At 61.6% G+C, this 18,312-nt stretch overlaps 1 protein-coding gene across 1 annotated transcript in view; it reads right to left on the bottom strand.

The window, feature by feature from the left end:
• NDRG1 (N-myc downstream regulated 1) overlaps positions 1-18,083 on the bottom strand; it is a 45,786-nt gene extending 27,703 nt beyond the window's left edge. The window contains exons 1-3 of the mRNA XM_062187957.1: positions 17,982-18,083; positions 6,470-6,551; positions 4,771-4,806 (exon numbers count right to left, since the gene is read on the bottom strand). Coding sequence (XP_062043941.1) covers positions 4,771-4,806; positions 6,470-6,532 — 99 coding nt within the window. The 5' untranslated portion in view covers positions 6,533-6,551; positions 17,982-18,083. The remainder of the gene's footprint in view (positions 1-4,770; positions 4,807-6,469; positions 6,552-17,981) is intronic.
• Between the last annotated feature and the right edge of the window lie 229 nt (positions 18,084-18,312).

Below are 18,312 nucleotides of genomic sequence, written 5' to 3'. Positions count from 1 at the left end.
TCTTCCACACAGGCAGGGCAGTGGTTTCCAACACACACTCCAGAAGCGCAAGCGCTCGAGTTCAAACCCAGCCCTGCCGCTTGGCAGCCTGTGAGCCCGGGCAGGCCACCCCACCAGGCCCTCCACCTGCACAACGGGCTGGGGCTGCTGCAGGCGTCAGAGGAACTCGGCGCGGACGCACCCAGAACTATGCCTGATGCCCACCAGTCTCCAGGGTGTTGAACCTTTAGTCTGGGACACATGCTCCTGGGCCCGAAAGCTGCTGCCTGCCAGGCTCGCCACTGTCTGCCCAGCACCCGAGACAACACCAGGCACCAAGTGGGCATTGCTTAACAAAGGAAGGCGCACCAGGGAAACACACCTCCCGACTGCACTCCGGGCCCGCGGGGCTCAGCCAGGCCTGCGCACGGTGCGGGAAAACCTGTTCTCACCTCTGCTTTCCTGGGCAAAGCCTGCTCCACAGGCTGCCCTGTGTCGCGGGACACAAAATACACTGGGGGCGGGGGCAGGCTTTGCAAATGACCAAGCAGGGAGGGCTCACCCCTCCCAGGAATAAGACAGCTCTCTAGGCGTCTCAGAACCAAATCCACGATTTCCAGACTTCCACTCCAGCAATCCCACTCCCCAAGGAACTGCAGGCAGAGTCTATGCCCGATGTGTGCCCACACTCACAGCAGCACGGTGCACAGGAGCCAAAGGTGGGAGCACCTGAGTGTCGGCTCACAGACGGACGGACGGACAAGCGAGACGAGGTCGACCCACGGCAAGATACTCAGCCTCGCAAAGGCAATACTGGCACACGACACGGCTGAGCCCTGAGGATGCCAAGTGAGGAGTCGGCACTGCGGCACAGCAGGTTAAGCTGCTGCCTGCAGCCCCCGCATCCCATATGGGCGCTGGTTTGAGTCCCAGCTGCTCCACTTCTGATCCAGCTCCCTGCTGGTGCGCCTGGGAAAGCAGTGGAAGATGGCCCAGGTGCTTGGGCCCTTGGCCCCCGTGGGAGGGGTGGGAAGCAGTCTCACAGGCGCTGAGGTTCAGTCTGGCAAGGTCGTCAGTTGTGCAGATGGGTGGAAGGGACCGAATGCTCTAGGGCCGGACACATGAACATGGCTCAGACTCTGGTGAACCTCAGGGGCCAGCATCGTGGCCCAGCAGGTTAAGCCACAGCTTGTGACAGTGGCATCTTACACAGCAGCGCTGGTCCCAGTCCCAGCTGCTGCTTCCCATCTAGCTCCCTGCTAGTGCAGCTGGGGAGTCGGCAGAAGACAACCCAAGTCCTTGGGCCCCTGCACCCGATGTGGGATTCCCAGGAAGAAGCCCCTGGCGCTTGGCTTCGGCCTGACTCGGCCCTGGCTGTTGCAGCCATTCGGGGAGTGAACCAGAGGAGGCTGGAATCTCTCTCTCTCTCTCTCTACCTCTCAAATAAGTTTAATAACAAAATAAGTTTTAAAAATCTTTTTTTGAAAAGTCACAATTTAAAAAAAGAAGAAATGCTCACCCTGACTGGTATCCTTAAAAAAAAAAAAAAAAAAGATGGTGGCCGTTACGTCATATGCATTTTATCACATTACGTCACATAGCGGGGTAGGGGACAGGAGCGTGGTATCTGGCCCAGCCCAGCACCCTTCTCTCTGCACTCTGTCTCACAGATAAGGAAACTCAGGCCCAAGGGGGTGAACGCCTCGCCCTGGTCTACCCACCAAGAAAGGGCACCCTGGGCTCGCAGGCTGCTCTTCCTGGCTCTCGGAAGCAGCCTTGACCCTGAGGGGGACAGACGAGCCCAACACCCCACAGGAAGTCACCGACTCAGCATCTGCCGCAGGAGGCACCGCACGGACAGTTCTGTGACGGGGCAGGAGGTCGGGGTGGTCCAACTCAGCCCCAGATGTCCAGGTTACCCCCTCCCCCCCACCAAGGGCTGCCCCCTTACAGCACTGCTCGGCCCACAGAGCTAATGGAGTGAGAGGCTCCATGTGCCCGCCGGACCCCTGTCTTCCTGCTCCCCTGGGGTGGACGATGTCAGAAGCAAGGCCTGAACCCAGAATTCCATGCAGCCTTGGACAAAGGGCTTCCCCCTCTTCTCGGCCTCTTGGTCTCCCCAGCTGCACCAGGAAGGGCACCTGTCACCTCCTACCCCCCCCCCCACAACAGCCCCACTGCCTATCATCCTTGAGACAGAGGGAGATGACAGCGAGCCCCAGCCAAGGGGCAGAGGAGACCCCAGCCCATGAGCAGCACAGCGAGACATGAGCTCCCTGCCCCACCAGGCAGAGCTGAAACGACTCCCACCTCCACCACACTGGTCTGTTTCCCCACCCGAATACCACTCACCAGAAGCCCCCGGCGCCTCGCTAACACCATCGCGCTCCTGCAGGGAGAACAGGCGGCTCTCGGCAGTGACAGGGAGAGGCCAGGGTGGCCCCAGGGATGTCGCTTCCTGGTGCCGGCTCCCTTCCTCTTAGAGTGTAACAAAGAGGAACCGGAGGCCACCTCAAGGCCACGCGCTCCTTAAAGACCAAGAGCCGTGCTCCACGTGCAGGACATGGCCAGCAGAATGACAGCTCTGGGCCCTCCCTACCCTTCACCGGCCCAGCAGGTGCAGCCGACGGACTGGTCACAGGAGACCGTGCAAGCCAGACGCAGAGGGGCGGCGGTGAGCAGGGCCCTGCTCCTCCTCCCACACCCCACCCAGGTCCCTCTCCTGTTCCCATTCACAAGAGTGCCTTAGGTCCTACAGGCTGGGGGCCTGCGTTCCCCTGACACCTCCTCCCCGGGGCCCCAGGGAAAGCCCAGAAGCAGACTCCTGCTCTGGTTACCTTCCCCCTCCCGCAGGACGCTGGCGCTCAGGGCTCCCGGCCCCCTAGGGTAAGGGGCGCTTCCACCACCCAGGCTCGCGTCCTGCACCCTTGCAGACGGTGGCCTGGCTTTTGAGCTGCAGGCACTCCTGGTGGCAGAGCTGTCACTAAGGGGAGGCAGCAGGCGGAGGAAGGGAGGAGACCTGCCCGAGGCAGGGAGGAGCAACCTCAGCGGCGGCCCTGGGTACCCTAGCTTCGTGGCTCCCAGCCTTGGTGACCCGCAGGCTCTGCGCAGCTGTAAATGGATGCTACTAGAAGCCCTACCCAGAACTACCAAGACCCAGTGAGTGCAAGAGACGACAGGAAATAAGTCAGGCTCCTAACAGTGCCCAGACACACAGCGCAAGTCCAAAGAGCAGACCTGGGCTCAGAACAGGTGAGCAACCTGCTCACAGGCCCACAGTTTGAAAGTCAGAGAAGATTAAATCCGTGCGGGGCTGATTCTTTCACAGAGAAAGAAAAGCGGAAAAAAAGCCGCTCCGGGAGAGGTGGCAGGCCGCCTCTGCCTCGGCCAGACCTCAGGCAAGTTCCATTGTCCGGGCGGCTCAATTCCTTCATTCACAAAACAGGAGACGCCAGCCCCACTCCGAATCCGCCAGCCCCACTCCGAATCCGTCAACCGCAGATGCACCGAGAGGGCACACCTGCGGGAGGAGCACTCGGGCTGGACGCACCTCTCCGGGGCAGGCAGCATTCAGTGCCAGGTCACGGTGTCACCCGCCCGTCTTCACTGGGCAGCAGGTGGATGCCACTGGCCCTGCCCTTGGCCCACACCGACCCCGGGAGGAGACTGTGGAAGCAGGTTTCTAGGGTCCCCTCCTGCAGGGCCCCAGGACACCTGAACAGCCTTAGGGTCCTGTGCCTTAAGAACAGAGCCGTGGGTCCCGGCTTAGGGCACTGTCGGGGTTAAGAGGGTTGTCCTCAGCAGTTCAGGTCTGGCTGGGCGCCAGGGCCCGGGGCACGGCGGTGGCTGCCTAAGTACGTTCTGTGTTAAGTCCATGCCGGCAGCAGGATGGGCTGTCCTCAGAGGAGACCAGATGGCCAGACAGAAAGCACAGGCGCAGCCCAGCCGTGCCCGAGCCCCGGAGGTCCACACACCTTGGAGGTGGGATTCCAGGCCTTCCCGTGATCCTGTGCTTCCAAGCCCAATCCCATGCCTTCCTTTCCTTCCAAACACCAGGCCAGAAGCCCAGCGTCAGGAGGGGCTGGGGAGACGGTGGACTGGGAGGGAGAAGGTGGAGCAGGGTGGAGACACTGAGCTGAGGCTGCTGGGAGTGGCTCCAGGCTTCGGATGCCCTTGCTGTCAAGGTCAAGGTCAGGTGGGCGTGGCTCGGCCTGCCCTAGGGCACCCCAAGTGAGCAGCCCTCCTTCTAGCAGCCCATAAGCTCAGCACAGCATGGGGCCTAGCCAGGCTTGCAGACAATGAGCCCAGGACCTCTGGTTCCCACAGCTCTGACCCTCCTGTCCAGCCCACTGCCTCAACAGCTTGTTCTTGGGCTCCTCCAGCCCCCCGTGGGGTGGGCACGCTTCAGGCGCGGGGCCGTAAACCAGGGAGAAGGCTGGTTTCACTCTCCCAGGAAAGCCAGGAACATTCTGACCCCACTCCTTCCCATCGGAGTCCCCAGGCCCCACTGTCCCGCCCACGCTCCCAGTTCTGCCTGGCTCGGGGTGGCCATACGGGGTTGAATCTCTGTCCGGCTGTCACAGGAAGTGACCGGCAGCTTCCACTTCTTCAGTCAGGACTCAGGCCAGCTTCGAAGAGCACCTGGGTGCAGGCAGCCGGCTCTGTGCACCACCTTCCGCCTCTGCCCTGCCCACCCCCACCCCACCCCCACCTCCACCTGCACCACGATCTGCTGCAGACCCACAGACAGAAGAGGGGGCGGGGGGGCAAGAGGCCACATGCTCTACTTGCCTGCACATCGAACTCCCGCAGAAGGCCGCTGATGGTCTGTGGAAAGAGAGAGGGTGGGTTTCGTCACTTTCTGCAGGCAGAGAAATAAGGCAGGAACCCAGGGGCCTCCCCTCGCCCTGATCACCCACACGTGCCCCCCACACACACATATACACACACACACACTCTCAATGTGCCAAAAAGCAGGTGCACTGCACCCCCACCCCGTGACAGCAGCCTTGGGGACAAGTGTCCATGCACTGGCACTGGCCAGATGCAGGGGCGGGGGGACACCAGGCACAGGAAAGAGAACAGCAACTGCTCACCGCACTGCCACTGGGGAAACGAAGTGACTCAAGGGACAGGATTTCAACACACGGGTTGTAAAAGCAGAGCGCGGTGGGATGTACTGAGCCACGGGAGATTGGCTGTGGGGGTGCTCAGAGTCAGAGGACCGCTGGCTCCACGCCCTTACTTTAAAAGGGGGAGCAGTGACATGGGGGCAGAGGAGCCACGGAGAGGTGTGGGCAAGAGCTGTGGCATGTGGTGGCCCACCTGGCCCACCCTTTGCATTCAAGGGAGCAGCATGTGGTACATGTATGTTTGTGCATCTGGTACACGTGTGTGTTTGTGTATGTATACTGTGTATGTATGTATGCCTGGTGTGTGCAGAGAGTGCCTCTGTGTGCACGCCCATGTGTGTGTGGTGTGTACAGAGTGTGCCTCTGTGTGCATGCCCATGTGTGTGTGGTGTGTATGGAGAGTGCCTCTGTGTGCACGCCCATGTGTGTGTGGTGTATACAGAGTGTGCCTCTGTGTGTATGCCCATGGGGGCGTGTGCAGAGTATGCCCATGTGTGTAAGGTGTGTACGGAGAGTGCCTCTGTGTGCACACCCGTGTGTGCGTGGTGTGTACAGGGAGTGCCTGTGTGCACGCCCATGTGTGTGTGGTGTGTACAGAGAGTGCCTGTGTGCATGCCCATGTGTGCGTGATGTGTAGAGAGTGCCTTGTGCACGCCCGTGTGTGCACGCCCATGTGTGCGTGGTGTGTACAGAGAGTGCCTGTGTGTGCATGCCCATGTGTGTGTGGTGTGTACAGAGTGTGCCTCTGTGTGCACGCCCATGTGTGCACGCCCATGTGTGTGTGGTGTGTACAGTGTGCCTCTGTGTGCACGCCCATGTGTGCACGCCCATGTGTGTGTACAGTGTCTGTGTGTGTGCCCATGTGTGCACGGTGTGTGTACAAAGAGTGCCTGTGTGCACGCCCATGTGTGCGTGGTGTGTAGAGAGTGCCTGTGTGCACGCCCGTGTGTGCATGGTGTGTACAGAGAGTGCCTCCGTGTACACGCCCATGTGTGTGTGGTGTGTACAGAGTGTGCCTCTGTGTGCACGCCCATGTGTGCACGCCCGTGTGTGTGTGGTGTGTACAGAGTGTGCCTCTGTGTGCACGCCCATGGGGGCATGCCCGTGTGTGTGTGGTGTGTACAGTGTCTGTGTGTGTGCCCATGTGTGCATGGTGTGTACAGTGTCTGTGTGCACGCCCATGTGTGTGGTGTGTACAGAGTGTGCCTCTGTGTGCACGCCCATGGGGGCACGCCCATGTGTGTGTGGTGTGTACAGTGTGCCTCTGTGCACGCCCGTGTGTGCATGGCGGGTACGGAGAGTGCGCACGTGTGCACACACGGGCACGGGATGTGAGCGGCCGGGACATCTGCACTCACCTCCCCTTTCTCCACCAAAGGCTTCACCTCGGCGAGGTCCACGTCCTGCAGCTCCCGAGACATGTCTGTCTGCTCTCACTGCCTGCAAGCAGATAAAGGCCCAGAGCTCAGCGCGTCCTGCTCACGCCTCCTGCAGGGAGCAAATCCGAGCCCAGGGAGCGAGACGGGCTCCACTCTGCCCAGCAGCTCGTCCACCCTGTGCAGGCTCACGGGTGTCGGGGAGGCCCTCGTGCCCACTGCCCCACGCCAGGATCCCTGCGGGGTCACAGACTCAGCTACCTTTCCAATCAAACGGATGGACCGGGACTCAAAACTGGGTCCCCACATCAACTCCAAGTCCACCCGCCACACCCAGGGGGCTCCTTGCAGCCTTCTACAATGGGTCCCACGTCACTGGTGCCCCGTCAGGCAGTCCCAGACTGACAGCCAAAGGTCACGCGCGAGGACCCAGTGCAGAGAACACACGTGTACACACACACTCGCGTCCCACAGCTGCCTCTGTGCAGGACCCCCCAGCTGCCTACCGAGAGAGAAGAGGGCCAGGGCTCAGGGACAATGTGAAGCCAGAGGCGACGGGCCTGGGGTGCTCCCTGGGGCTCTGAAAGGAGACCTGGGAGGCAGAAGCACTTCATGACCCCTCCTCGTCTGACCCAGGCAGGTGCAGGGCAGGAAATGAAAGGTGGACCGGCGCGGAGCCGGGATGGGCATGGAAAGCCGCCACCACCCCGTCCTTGGAGGGCAGGGCTTGGGCAGCGTGGGACTCTCCCCTGGTCATGGCCCCAGGAGCTTCCTGTGGGCTCCAGGGCCAGCAGCGCTGACTCCCTCAGATCAAGTCAAGAGGGAAGGGCTGGGTGCCCACCAATGCCTGGGGGACGACCCCTCCCCCCCCAAAAAAAAAGGAAGTGACAGGAGGGATAGGCTCGGGCCACCCACCCACTGTGCAGAGGAAGACCTAAACTGGCAAACTCCGTGAGAAACAGCTGACCCCTTCCAGAGTGGGGGCCCGGGGCTCCTGGCTGCCCGAGCATGCGATGGCCAAGAGGGGGGCTTGAGCCTCGGCGCCCCAGCCCAGGGCACCTCTGAGGCCGCGGAGGGCCCGTGCGACGCGAGGCAGAGGTCAGTGAGTGGCTGTGGCATCCCGTGGGCGGGTCCTGCTGGCCACTGGAGGCCCCACTCTGCGGCCTGGAGAGAGCTCCCCCAGCAGATAAGCAGCCCATAAGGCTGCCTTTATGAGGCCCCTGGAGTCCGGGCTCCAGAACATTCCGAAAACAAAGTCGGTTTTATGTTTGTCAGCATTCCTGGGCAGCCTCCAGCTCAGAGGCAGGGGTTTGAAAGGCCAGGGTCTGTTGGGTTTGCTAATTCAGCGTGTTCGTGGTCCCGAGACCCTGGCCCGTGGGACACCTCACCCACGCAGCCGAGGGGGCCAGCCAGAAACCCTGGCCTCACCGGGCCACATGCCGAGAGCCAAAGGACTGTGCGCTTCACAGAGCCTCTGACCCTGGGCTCGGCCGGGAAGCCTGGGGGGCCAGGGTAGGCTGGAGCCTGCCCTCCCCGACGTGGCCCAGGTGGTGAGCTCCCCGGGCAGGGAGCCTCCCCCTGGTTCCCAGTCCACCTCTCGCTGCTGGCATCACACCAGGTGCAGGCCGGCCACAGTGCGGTCCCTGCACAGATGGGCCGGGCGGTTTTAGAGCAAAGCTCTCCCCTAGCCTGCCCTTGAGCCGGCACTAAGCCATGAACGTGAAACAACTTGGAAGCCAGTCCACCTGCCCGAGGACGACGGGCGGCAGCTCAGCCCAGTTCGGTCTGCCCCCCTTGGCTTTCAGATCACACGGTCAGCCTCTCGGGCTCCCCCTCCCTCAGAACACAAGGGAGACAACGTCCAGCCATCCTGGTGTGCCAGACGTGCACCTGCTGAGACGCCTTCACTCCCCACCCCCCCACCCCCGACCTTCCTACAACTTAGTTTCCTAGTCCAAAGAGGCAGCGAGTTGAAAAGTGACCGAGCCTTCTAGAAATACCAGGTACTCACCCGGTCTGCTTTCTGGAGCTGGGGTTGGGGGGGTGGGTGACAGCCCCTTTCTTTGGCAAACTCAGGGCCTCAGGGAGGCTGGGAGGTGGGGCCACTGAGGACTGAGGCCATTGCAGCACTTGCCTCAATCAGGGGTGCTTCTGTCTCCCCTGGGGACATCCGGCCATGTCTGGGGACACTTCTGATGGCCACAACCGGAGACAGCTACCGGCATGGAGTGGGCAGATGCCACCGAGCTGCTGAGCCTCCTACAGCATCTGGGACAGCCACTGGCACAAAGAACCATCACACCCCAAATGGCATTGGAGCCTCGGCACAGCTGCTGGGTCTACACCAACAACCATCCGGAACCCAGTAAAGCAGAGGAGCCTCAACTTTTGTCCCCTGGGGGAACCTGCGTGTTCAAAAACACCAGCATCCTGCCAGGCCACCCCCATCCCACCCCCCAGTAACCAGGGCTGCCCTCTCCTGGGGCCGTACAAAGGCTTCTCGGCACCTTGCACCGCACAGGCCACAGAAGCTGCTCTTTGGCGTCCTCCTGACTCAGGAGGTCTGGCCACGAAGCAGGGTCTCAAACCACAAGATTCTTCGGGCAGCCGGCTCTTCGCACCCCACACGGAGCCAAACCCGAGAGTCACCCACACTGGCTGCGTGGCCAGGGACCGACTTCCTACCAGGTCTGCGAAGTGGCCAGCAGCAAGCAGGCCCAGCCCTGCCCCAGGCAGCTCGCAGGCCCGGCAGCTGGTGCCTGCCCGGGGCTCACCCACTCTGCAGGCTGCAGCCCGGTCCTGTGTCCCACCAGGGCGGCGCCTCCTGTGTCTCCAGCAGCGACTCCACCCTGTACTACAGACACTCGGGCCAGGGAACTGTTTGCTGTGGAGTGCGGCAGGTTTAGCAGCTCCGCTGGTCCCTGCCAATCACGCCACTGTGATATGGAGAACAACTACTGATTGGCCGCATGCACCCTGGGTACACAGCCAGCCCCGGTGGGGAACGGCGCACCAGGGCAGTTCCTGGTGTGAGTCCTATGCCCAGCTCCTAATCTAGCACGCACACACCCACTCTCCCCCGTGCACGCACTCACGTGTCTGCTCATACAGGCACTCACACAGACTTGCACACACTCCTGGTTTGCTCATACACCTTCTCACCCACGTTCTCACACACACACACGCGCGCGCGCGCCGCCATCCATGTCTGGCAATCTCCTCCTAGCACTTCTCGTCTGGAACTCAGTCACTGCCAACAGCGTGAGGGCCCTCGTAAGGGTCATCCCGGCACAAGACGCAGCTGGCCAGATGTGTGGCCTCCTCCACTGCCCATCATATGGCGGAGTCACTCCCTGCCCGGCAACCCAGAGGCTCCTGGCCTCAACTCAGCAGGTGCAACAGTCCAGGCCCAGCCTTTCCCTGTGCATGAACTCCACCCTGGACTCCAGGCCTCCCCACCCACTACTGCCCTTGGAAAGTCCTAGTTACAGAGTGTCAGTCCCGGGGCCGGCGCTGTGGCGCAGCAGGCTAAGCCCCCCCTGTGGTGCCGACAATATCATATGGTGCTGGTTGGTATCCTGGCTGTTCCTCTTCTGATCCAGTTCTCTGCTGTGGCCTAGGAAAGCAAAAGAAGATGGTCCAAGTGCTTGGACCTCTGCACCTGCACGGGAGACCCAGAAGAAGCTCCAGGCTTCAGATCATCCCAGCTCCGGCTGCTGTAGCCATTTGGGGAGTGAACCAGTGGATGGAAGACTTCTCTCTCTCTGCCTGTAACTCTCTCTCAAATAAATAATGTCAGTTGCCAGGATGGGAAAGGGTCAGACAGAGCAACAGCTCCATGGCGATGGGTTAGGTGACTGGGTGCAGCCACACACAGCAGGACAATGCAGAGCTGACTCCCAGCCCGCCTGCTGCATCTCGGCCAATGACCTGCTGACCCACGTCTCCGAGGTCATCTTTGTCCCCTAAGAAGCCCCTCTAGAAAGAAAATTAGGTCAGGGTGCATCTCCTACTAAAACCCTGTTTAACAACAGGGCTCCAGGCCACTCCACCAGCTCCGAGCCTGGCTTCTAATACCCTTTCTCCCTCTGCCACCTGTCCCACCAAGGTCAGAGACATGAAGGCCAAGGTCAGAGACGTGAAGGGTAGCCAGGGGAAGGGGGGGGGGCTCCCTTTCTTAGCTCTGGATCCTGAACAAGTTCTCGCCTGCTGGCCTGACCTGCTCTAAGATGGGCATGAGAACCCCAGCTCCCAGCAGGGGAGCCAAGTCACAGCCCGCTGCCTAATCAGTGCCCTCCCTCTCCCAGGACACCTGTGAGGACACGGCCTGCGATTGACACATGGTGAGTGTCCCCAAGGAAGACACGCCCACAGGAGATACGCAGCAAATGCCACACAGGTTTCCGGCTCTCAGACCCTGAGAGCCACCCCCGCCCCCAGGGGCTCCTCTGAATCAGCCCAGCCAGTGGATGAGTAAGCACAGGCCAAGAGGGCCGGGCAAGTCTTCTTTCTGGTTCAGCAGTCTGGGAGACAGTCGGTGATCACCTGAACCTCAAGAGCTCCATGCAAAGCCAAGGGAAGGGCAGAACACATCTGGGCCAGGGAGGGCAGCGACCCGGGCATCTCAGGCCATCCGAGTCATTACCCGGTGACCAGGGCACCGAAAGGACACACAGAGCCCCAGCCTCTCCCAAGGCCTCGGTGGGCAGCCAGAGCACCGGCTGGAGGGCCCCAGGCATGCCACCTTCTTGCTATGTGACTCTGAGCAAGCCAATACGTTTCTGGGCCTCAGCTCTCCACCTGCAAGGCCCCGGGCGCCTTCACAGCAGCACCAGCAGGAAGGCACCAACGCAGTCCCACTGAACAGACAGGAAAATGGAGGCACGGAGCACTTACGCCACGTGCCAAGTCAGCAGGCATCGTGCAAGGGAACGCTGACAGTGACGTCACCCTAAACACAGGGACCTCACCTGCATCCCCTGTCCAGGTGCAAGGTTCTGCAGGTGGCCTGCATGTGGCTGGGACACTGTGCGGGGGTGCAGGGCAGCTACAGCAGTCACATGTTCCACCCTACAGTCACCGTGGAGCCACCAGACTGGCTCAGACTGGTCTACTTCCCCCACGCAACACCCACAAGGGTCTCCTTCCCCCAGTGCCTTCCTGACCCGGCAGGAAGCAGCTTCATCTGCCCCTCAAAGAGCTCCCTGGGCGAGGGTGGGCGTGCCTGTGCCCAGGTTACAGCCACACCCCCTGCCCCGCCCCCACTTCCTTCCTCGGATTCCTCCCTGCAGAGAGGCAAGGGCATGGAGCTCCCTCCTTCGCTGTGGGGACAGGTGTGGGGTTCAGGGAAGGCAGGAAAGAGCAGCAGTGAGAAGGGGGGGGCCCCGGGCAGCACGGGTTGTTGACAAGTTTAGCATCGACCATGGTCGTCAGCAACTGGCCCAGATTTTGCCCCCTGCACGACACGTCTGGTTTCGAAGCCACATGAAAGCTGGTGTTCTTTCCAGCACACTGGCTCTTTATAGAACAGTTCTGAAGGGGAGGGAAAAAAAAAAAAGAAAAGAAATCGATGTGCACCGCTGCTGTGTGGCCGGGCAACTCTCCCGAGCACAGCAACCCCCAGAAGGTTCCAGAGAGCAGTCGCAGGCCACCTGAACCCGGAGGAAAGTCGCCGAGGGGCTGCCCTGGAGACCCCGTGCCCTGCTGTGAGACCTGCTTTAGTCTCCTCTTGCCGGGCAGGTTTGCCGACCAGGGGTTTGGAGGCTCTGGGGACAGCCAGGGAGCCGCTCCAGGCCCAGTGCTTCTCTTACACAACCAACAGGGGGGCTTTCTGGAACAGGCCGCAAGCCCACCCCTCCCCCACCTCTGCCGGGGACAGGAAGTCGACAAGCGGGTTCTCAAAGCCTCAGAGCGATCAGGATCAGTAGAACAGTGCAAAGATGGCGATGGCGTGGAGGGGACACCCCCACCAGGAACGCCTTCGGGGTCCCATTGTTGCCTGGAGCCCACCACTCAGGACCTGATTTCAGAGAGAAACAGAACGGAACCACCCCTCGCTCCACTCTGCCAGGTCTGCCTTCCTCCCCGGGGGCTGGGGCTGCAGCACAGGCTCAGTCTGCGTGTATCCAACTTGAACAAAGTCCCAAAGGTCAGGGGGTCAGGGAGAGGGGCGGAGAGGGAGGTGTCAGTAATCCCTCACCCCTCCCAACCCCGTTTTCCGGGGTACAAGGAGTCGGATCTTTCTGCAGATTCTCCCTGGGGCTTGGCTGGCGCCCAAGGGGAGGGGACAAGACAAGTCCCAGGAGGATGGGGGGCGCTCGCATGGGAGGATGGGTCTGACTGCAGGCCAGATGCTCAAATCATTGGTTGAAATCACACAGGTGGGAGCCAGTGTTAGCCAGCCTCGGGCAAACAGGGAGGGCATGCAGACCGCAGGGGGCACCCAGCGCAGACCCAGGCAGCAGGAGAGGAGAAAGGGGGCGAAGGGCCCCTCTCTGGCAAGAACCCCGCAACGGCCCCGTCCAAGGAGGGCTGCTCAGAAGCTTCTGGAAGCCAGTGGGAGAGGGGAGATGGGAGTGGATGGATAGCTCCCTCTAAGACAAGCTCTCTGTGGGCAGCTAACATGCGTGCTTGTACAAGGCTCCTTGTGGGAGCAGGAGGGGACGACCTGTGAGACAGAAGTTGACAGTGCAGCAGGGCACTGGGCCCCAGGCTGTCAGGGGCCCCACCTAGGAGGGTCCCCAGCAGAGGTTCAAAAGGCTTTGGGGACAGAGGGCAGCTCTGCAAAGGTTGGAAGGGAGAGTCAAGGGCTCCGGGTAGAAAGAAAACTGTTGGTGGACCCGACACCATCGTCCGCTCCTCCTCTGTGCACGGGGCCCAGCGTGGGGGGCTCCACTGCGCTCCACGCAGACATCAGTTGGGGCCCTGTGTCTCGGCAGCCTCCACTTCCTCTACAGACCCCCTCCCTTCCCAACCAGCCTAGGCCAGCACCCTCCAGCCCGGCTGGATGTCCACGTTTGAATAGAAAGAGTGAGCTGAAAAGCAGGTGCACATGGCCAGGGAGGCCACCTGACATGAACAGGGACAGCCCAGTTCACTCTGAAGGGACAGGCCCAGAGGAGGAGGAGGAGGGCAGAAAGGGCAATGCCGGGGCTCGAACAGGCGGGGCCAGCGCGCTCACGCTGACCGGGACAGGTGTGTGCCCTGGCCTGGCCTGTTTGGGCTGAGAAGTGGGAAAGAATGCCTTCCTCCTTCCTCGACAGATGAGGTGAGGCACTGTGCCACAGGGCACACTGGCCTGACACAGATATTCATCAAAGCCACCAGACCCTGGAGAGAGGGTAGCCCCGGGCAGTATAGCTGACATGGCCACCGCCTCCTCCCTCCTGTCCCCCATCCCCAGTCAGTCCAGAGGAGAGGGCTCGGCTCTGGGTGCCTCTGGGGTAAGCTTGGCTTTTTGGAAGAATCTCAACAAACCAACCCTGGGTCCAGCATTTGCAGGCAGGCACTCTTCACAGGCCCGGGAAGGTTGAGGACAAAAGGCCCCGAGATGCCTGGTGAGTGTTTCTATGTGGGTGTTGGGAGGCAAACACCTCTACGGGGCATCGCACGTGCTAGAACCTGTTCTCATCCACATGGACTAACAGCTCCCAAAGTTCATGGGAAGATGGAACCCAAGGAAAAGTTCACGGGGTAAAGCTGCTGCCTGTAACGCCGGCATCCTACGTGGGCGCCGGTTCGTGTCCTGGCTGCTCCACTTCCGATCCAGCTCCCTGCTGATGGCTTGCAGAAAGCAGAAGGTGGCCCAAGTGTTTGGGCCGCTGCACCCAGGTGGGATGAAGCTCCTGGCTCTTAGCCTTAGCCTGGTTCAGCCCCAGCTGTTACGGCCATCTGGGGAGTTAACCAGCCGATGGAAGAGCTCTCTCTCTCTCTCTCTCTTTCTGTGTGTGGTGTGTGTGTGTGTGTCTTTCTCTCTCTCCTCTCTCTGTAACTCTTTCAAATAAATAAATGTTTAAAAATAAATAAATCTTAAAAAAATTAAAAGTTCATTTGGTTCAAAAAATTCTGAAGTCCAGGCAGTTTGTCATAATATGCATTTTTTAGGATTTATTTATTTATTTGAAAGGCAGAGTTACAGAGAGGCAGAAGCAGAGACACAGAGAGAAGTCTTTCATCCACTGGTTCACTCCCCAGATGGCCACAATGGCCAGAGCTGGACCAATCCGAAGCCAGGAGCCCGGAGCCTCCTCCAGGTCTCCCACGTGGGTGCAGGGGCCCAAGCACTTGGGCCATCTTCTACTGCTTTCCCAGGCCACAGCAGTGAGCTGGATAGGAAGAGGCGCAGCCAGGACGTGAACCAGTGCCCATATAGGATACCGGCACTGCAGGTGGAGACTTTACCCACTATGTCATAGCACCAGCCCCCATAATATGCATTTTCCATGAATTTTTTGAAGACCCCCGTAGGCATGGCTATAAACATCCGTGCGCCACCAACATAAACATCTTTTCATTCCATCGCCCACCAACTTTCTTCAGTGCCTTCCTGTCTTCATCCTGATGAGACGCTCCTGTTCTTCTCAAAGAAACGGAGGTACAGAGCTCTCCGCTCTCTGTTCTGGTCTGACTCCCCCCCTCGCACCGCAGCATGCGGGCCCGGAAAAGCACCAAGGCTGTGAGCCTCTCACTCTAGGCTCAAAATCCGGCTCTCCCGCTTGCAGCCATGTGGCTACAGACAAGCCCTCAAGTCGGCCAGCCTCGGCTTCCTCACCCATTCAGTGGGGCCACAGAGTCCAGCCAGAGCTCCCACAAGTTCTGAATGGGATGGAGGAGGCAGCAGGTGACCTGGAGAAACTGACAGGGGTGAGCGGTGTCTGACCCTGACCCTCCGGCCTTCCCTCCAGCTTCCAGGCCTGAGCCCAGCCTGTTCCCTGCTGAGTCAGACTGCTCCCTGCTGGGGTCTCAGATGCTGAGTCATCACGTTGGCTCTCTTTCCCAGGCCAGGGCCTTTGAGTCAAGCCTTGGACAGGATTCTCTGGAGTTGAGTCCCAAGGAAGAAAACACCAGCAAAACACAATGGCAGCTTTCTCTCTGGTCCATGCTGGGGCAAGCTCAGGCCAGCGGTTTCAATGCTCCCTGGGCAGGGGGTGGGGCAGAGCCTGCCATCCATCACCTGGAGGGGGCAGCCCCATCCGGGGAAAGGCCCCCTGCCAGGGGCTGAGACCCTGGGTCTCTTCCTCTGGGGCCTGATTTTGCTCATCTCTAAACACCTGATATAAACTTAAAAGAAAAAACAAAAACTCACCTTCTACCTCCAAAGTTTCCTTACAAGACAATATTTTGCCCCTCGGAAGCAGACGGGCCCAAATGGAGTCTGGAACCCCTTACACAGCCTCAGCCCAGACCACAGACTCCCGGGGGAGCTCCGGTTCCCACCAGGACTGGGCACAACCCTCCCTTCACCTGGAAGATGCAAAGAGGCTGGACTGGACTAGCACCCATGTGGATATTCTGTTCCATGCCAAGCCACCAAGCCAACAGTCGGCAGTCCTGGGTGTGCCTGTGGCTTCAAGGAGATGTCCTCGGGAGGGCAAGACCCCAAGGCACGTGCCAAGCTCCCTGGAGAGCCCAACCCCACACCTCCACCTGCCAAGGGCGGCTCCCTCCTTGGGACTCCACCTGTTGGGTCACAGGAGGCAGAGGTATTCATCCGGTCGGCCCCATGAAAGTCTCCTCTGCGTGCCAGGCCCTGGGCCGGGTGACAAGTTACAGGGCGAGGCAGGCACAGCCCCCTCGCCACCCCTGTGCAGCTCACCTTGTAGTGGGAAACAAGGTCCTGCATGGCTAAGAAGTCACAGGTTGGGGGACACCGCAGGGGGCGCTCCTTACACCGGAGCACCACTCCTGAGGTTTTCCACCACTCACAGCCATCCCTCCCCACTCTGTCCTTCCCGACCCCCCCCACCCCCCACCAGCCACAGCACAAACAGCCCACCTTTGCACCTGCACGGTCTCCTACAACAGCCAGCAGCAGCCCCTGGCAGGCAGGCGCTGGGGACCTGCCTCTGGACACCTGGTTTTCTTCAGTGCCCACTTGTGGCACTCAGTAAAGACCGGGAGTCTATTTGGGGAGCTGGGTTGGGTCTGTGTGGGAACTGCATTTTCCTAGCAAGCACGGGGTTTGCATGCGGATAGCACGTTTACTGGAGGCTCTTGGGAGGACAAGCGCGGCGAAGGGGCATTGGATGGTTGTCCAAATTCCTCCGACATGGCCACTGGCTGACCTCGCAAGCTTTGCTCTTCCCCAGTAGCTTAACGGAGCCGCTCTTAAGTGCCCGGGTCATCAGTTAGAAAGGGGGTGCTCCCGGGCCCCAAATAAGGCGGCCCTCCCTCCCTCCCTCCCCCACCTGCTGCTGGGCGCCTCCTCCCAGGTCCAGCCAGGAGGGGTGCTGCTCCGAGGGAGCGGGCTCTGTAGGCGGAGCGGGGCCGTGGAGTGAGGCCGCGACCCCCAGAATTTCTAGCTTTGGCTTCTAACAGGACAGAGGTGCGGGCAGCACGTCCCCCAGAGCTCGCCGCGCGGCCACTCGTCCTGCCCCAATGTCTTCCGCGAGGCTGAAGCAGCGCATCTCCCGGGAATGGCCGAGCAACTCCAGCTGTTCTCCCCCCAGGGAGGGCAGGAGAGGCCCGGCCCAGAGACAGCCAAGGAAGGAAAGCGGGGGAGGGTGGGCGGAGGCGAAAATGACGCCACGCATCGCTACGGCCGGTGCAGGGGGCCGCCAGACGCCCGCGAGACCCCCGGCACCCTGGCCACCTCCCCTGCGCTGCGCAGCACCAACCCCGGACCACCTCGGGGGGCGCACGCTGCTCGGCGGTGCCCGCGGACATTGGCTCCCGCGCAAGTCGCACGCGCCGCGACACACCCCGGACCCTCCCAACACACACACACACACGCACACACACACACGAGACCCCGGCCTCGGAGCTGCGTCGGCACCCGCCCCTCGCATCCACACCCATGGGGCCCAGCCTGGGAAGCGCACACACCCAGGAGCCGCTCACCCCTATCCAGCCCACCCACACCCGCGCGCAACCTCTCGCTCCGCGGGCTCTGTGCCTCTTTCTCTCCACCTAGCTCCCGCGCCCGGGCCAGCGCCGCCAGCCGCGACCGGGAGAGGCCGCCAGGAGCACCATCCAGGTGTTCCCGGGCTGGCTCCCGCCTCCCTCCAGACCCGCGGACGCCCATATCTCCAGGCAGGACGAAGGCGAACTGGGATGGCTCCCCACGCCCTTGTCCCCTCATCGAAACCCAGTCCCCAGAGTCCCCTCGCGCTCGCGCCCGCGCCCTGGGTGGGTCGCGGCGCGCGGGGAGCTCCGGGGCGCTGGATCTGGAACCCACGGAGCCACAAAGGGCGGCTCGGGCGCCGCCACAGCGCCCCGCGGGCGACCCCTGTCCGCTCCCCCGCGGGGCCCGGGACGAGGAGCGCGACGGGCTTACCGAGGGCAGAGGGAGAAAGGCAAGGCGCGGTGCCCAGGCGTCCAGCGGCAGCCGAGCGGAGCGGCGAGGATGGGCGTGCACCCGCGGGCGCGAGCCGGCAGCCAGGCGCGGTTTGTTTATGTCCCGGCAGAGGGCGGCTTTATAGGCGCCGCGGCCCCGCCTCCGCGCGCGCCCCGCCCCGGCCTCCCGGGCCGCACGCCGGGGGGACACACCCCTTCCCGCTCCCTCCGCCCGGGCGCGCCGGGCCGCACCGGGGCAGCGCTCGGCGGGCGCCCGCCCGGGCCGCCGCCTGTTGCGCAAGCCGCGGTCGGGGCGCGGCGGCGGGGGGCGG

Source organism: Lepus europaeus, chromosome 4 (genome assembly GCF_033115175.1).
Source record: "Lepus europaeus isolate LE1 chromosome 4, mLepTim1.pri, whole genome shotgun sequence".
In the NCBI taxonomy this organism is placed as follows: Eukaryota; Metazoa; Chordata; class Mammalia; order Lagomorpha; family Leporidae; genus Lepus; species Lepus europaeus.
The sequence above is the reverse complement of the archived record's forward strand: the minus strand, read 5'-3'. Positions and strand labels throughout refer to the sequence as shown.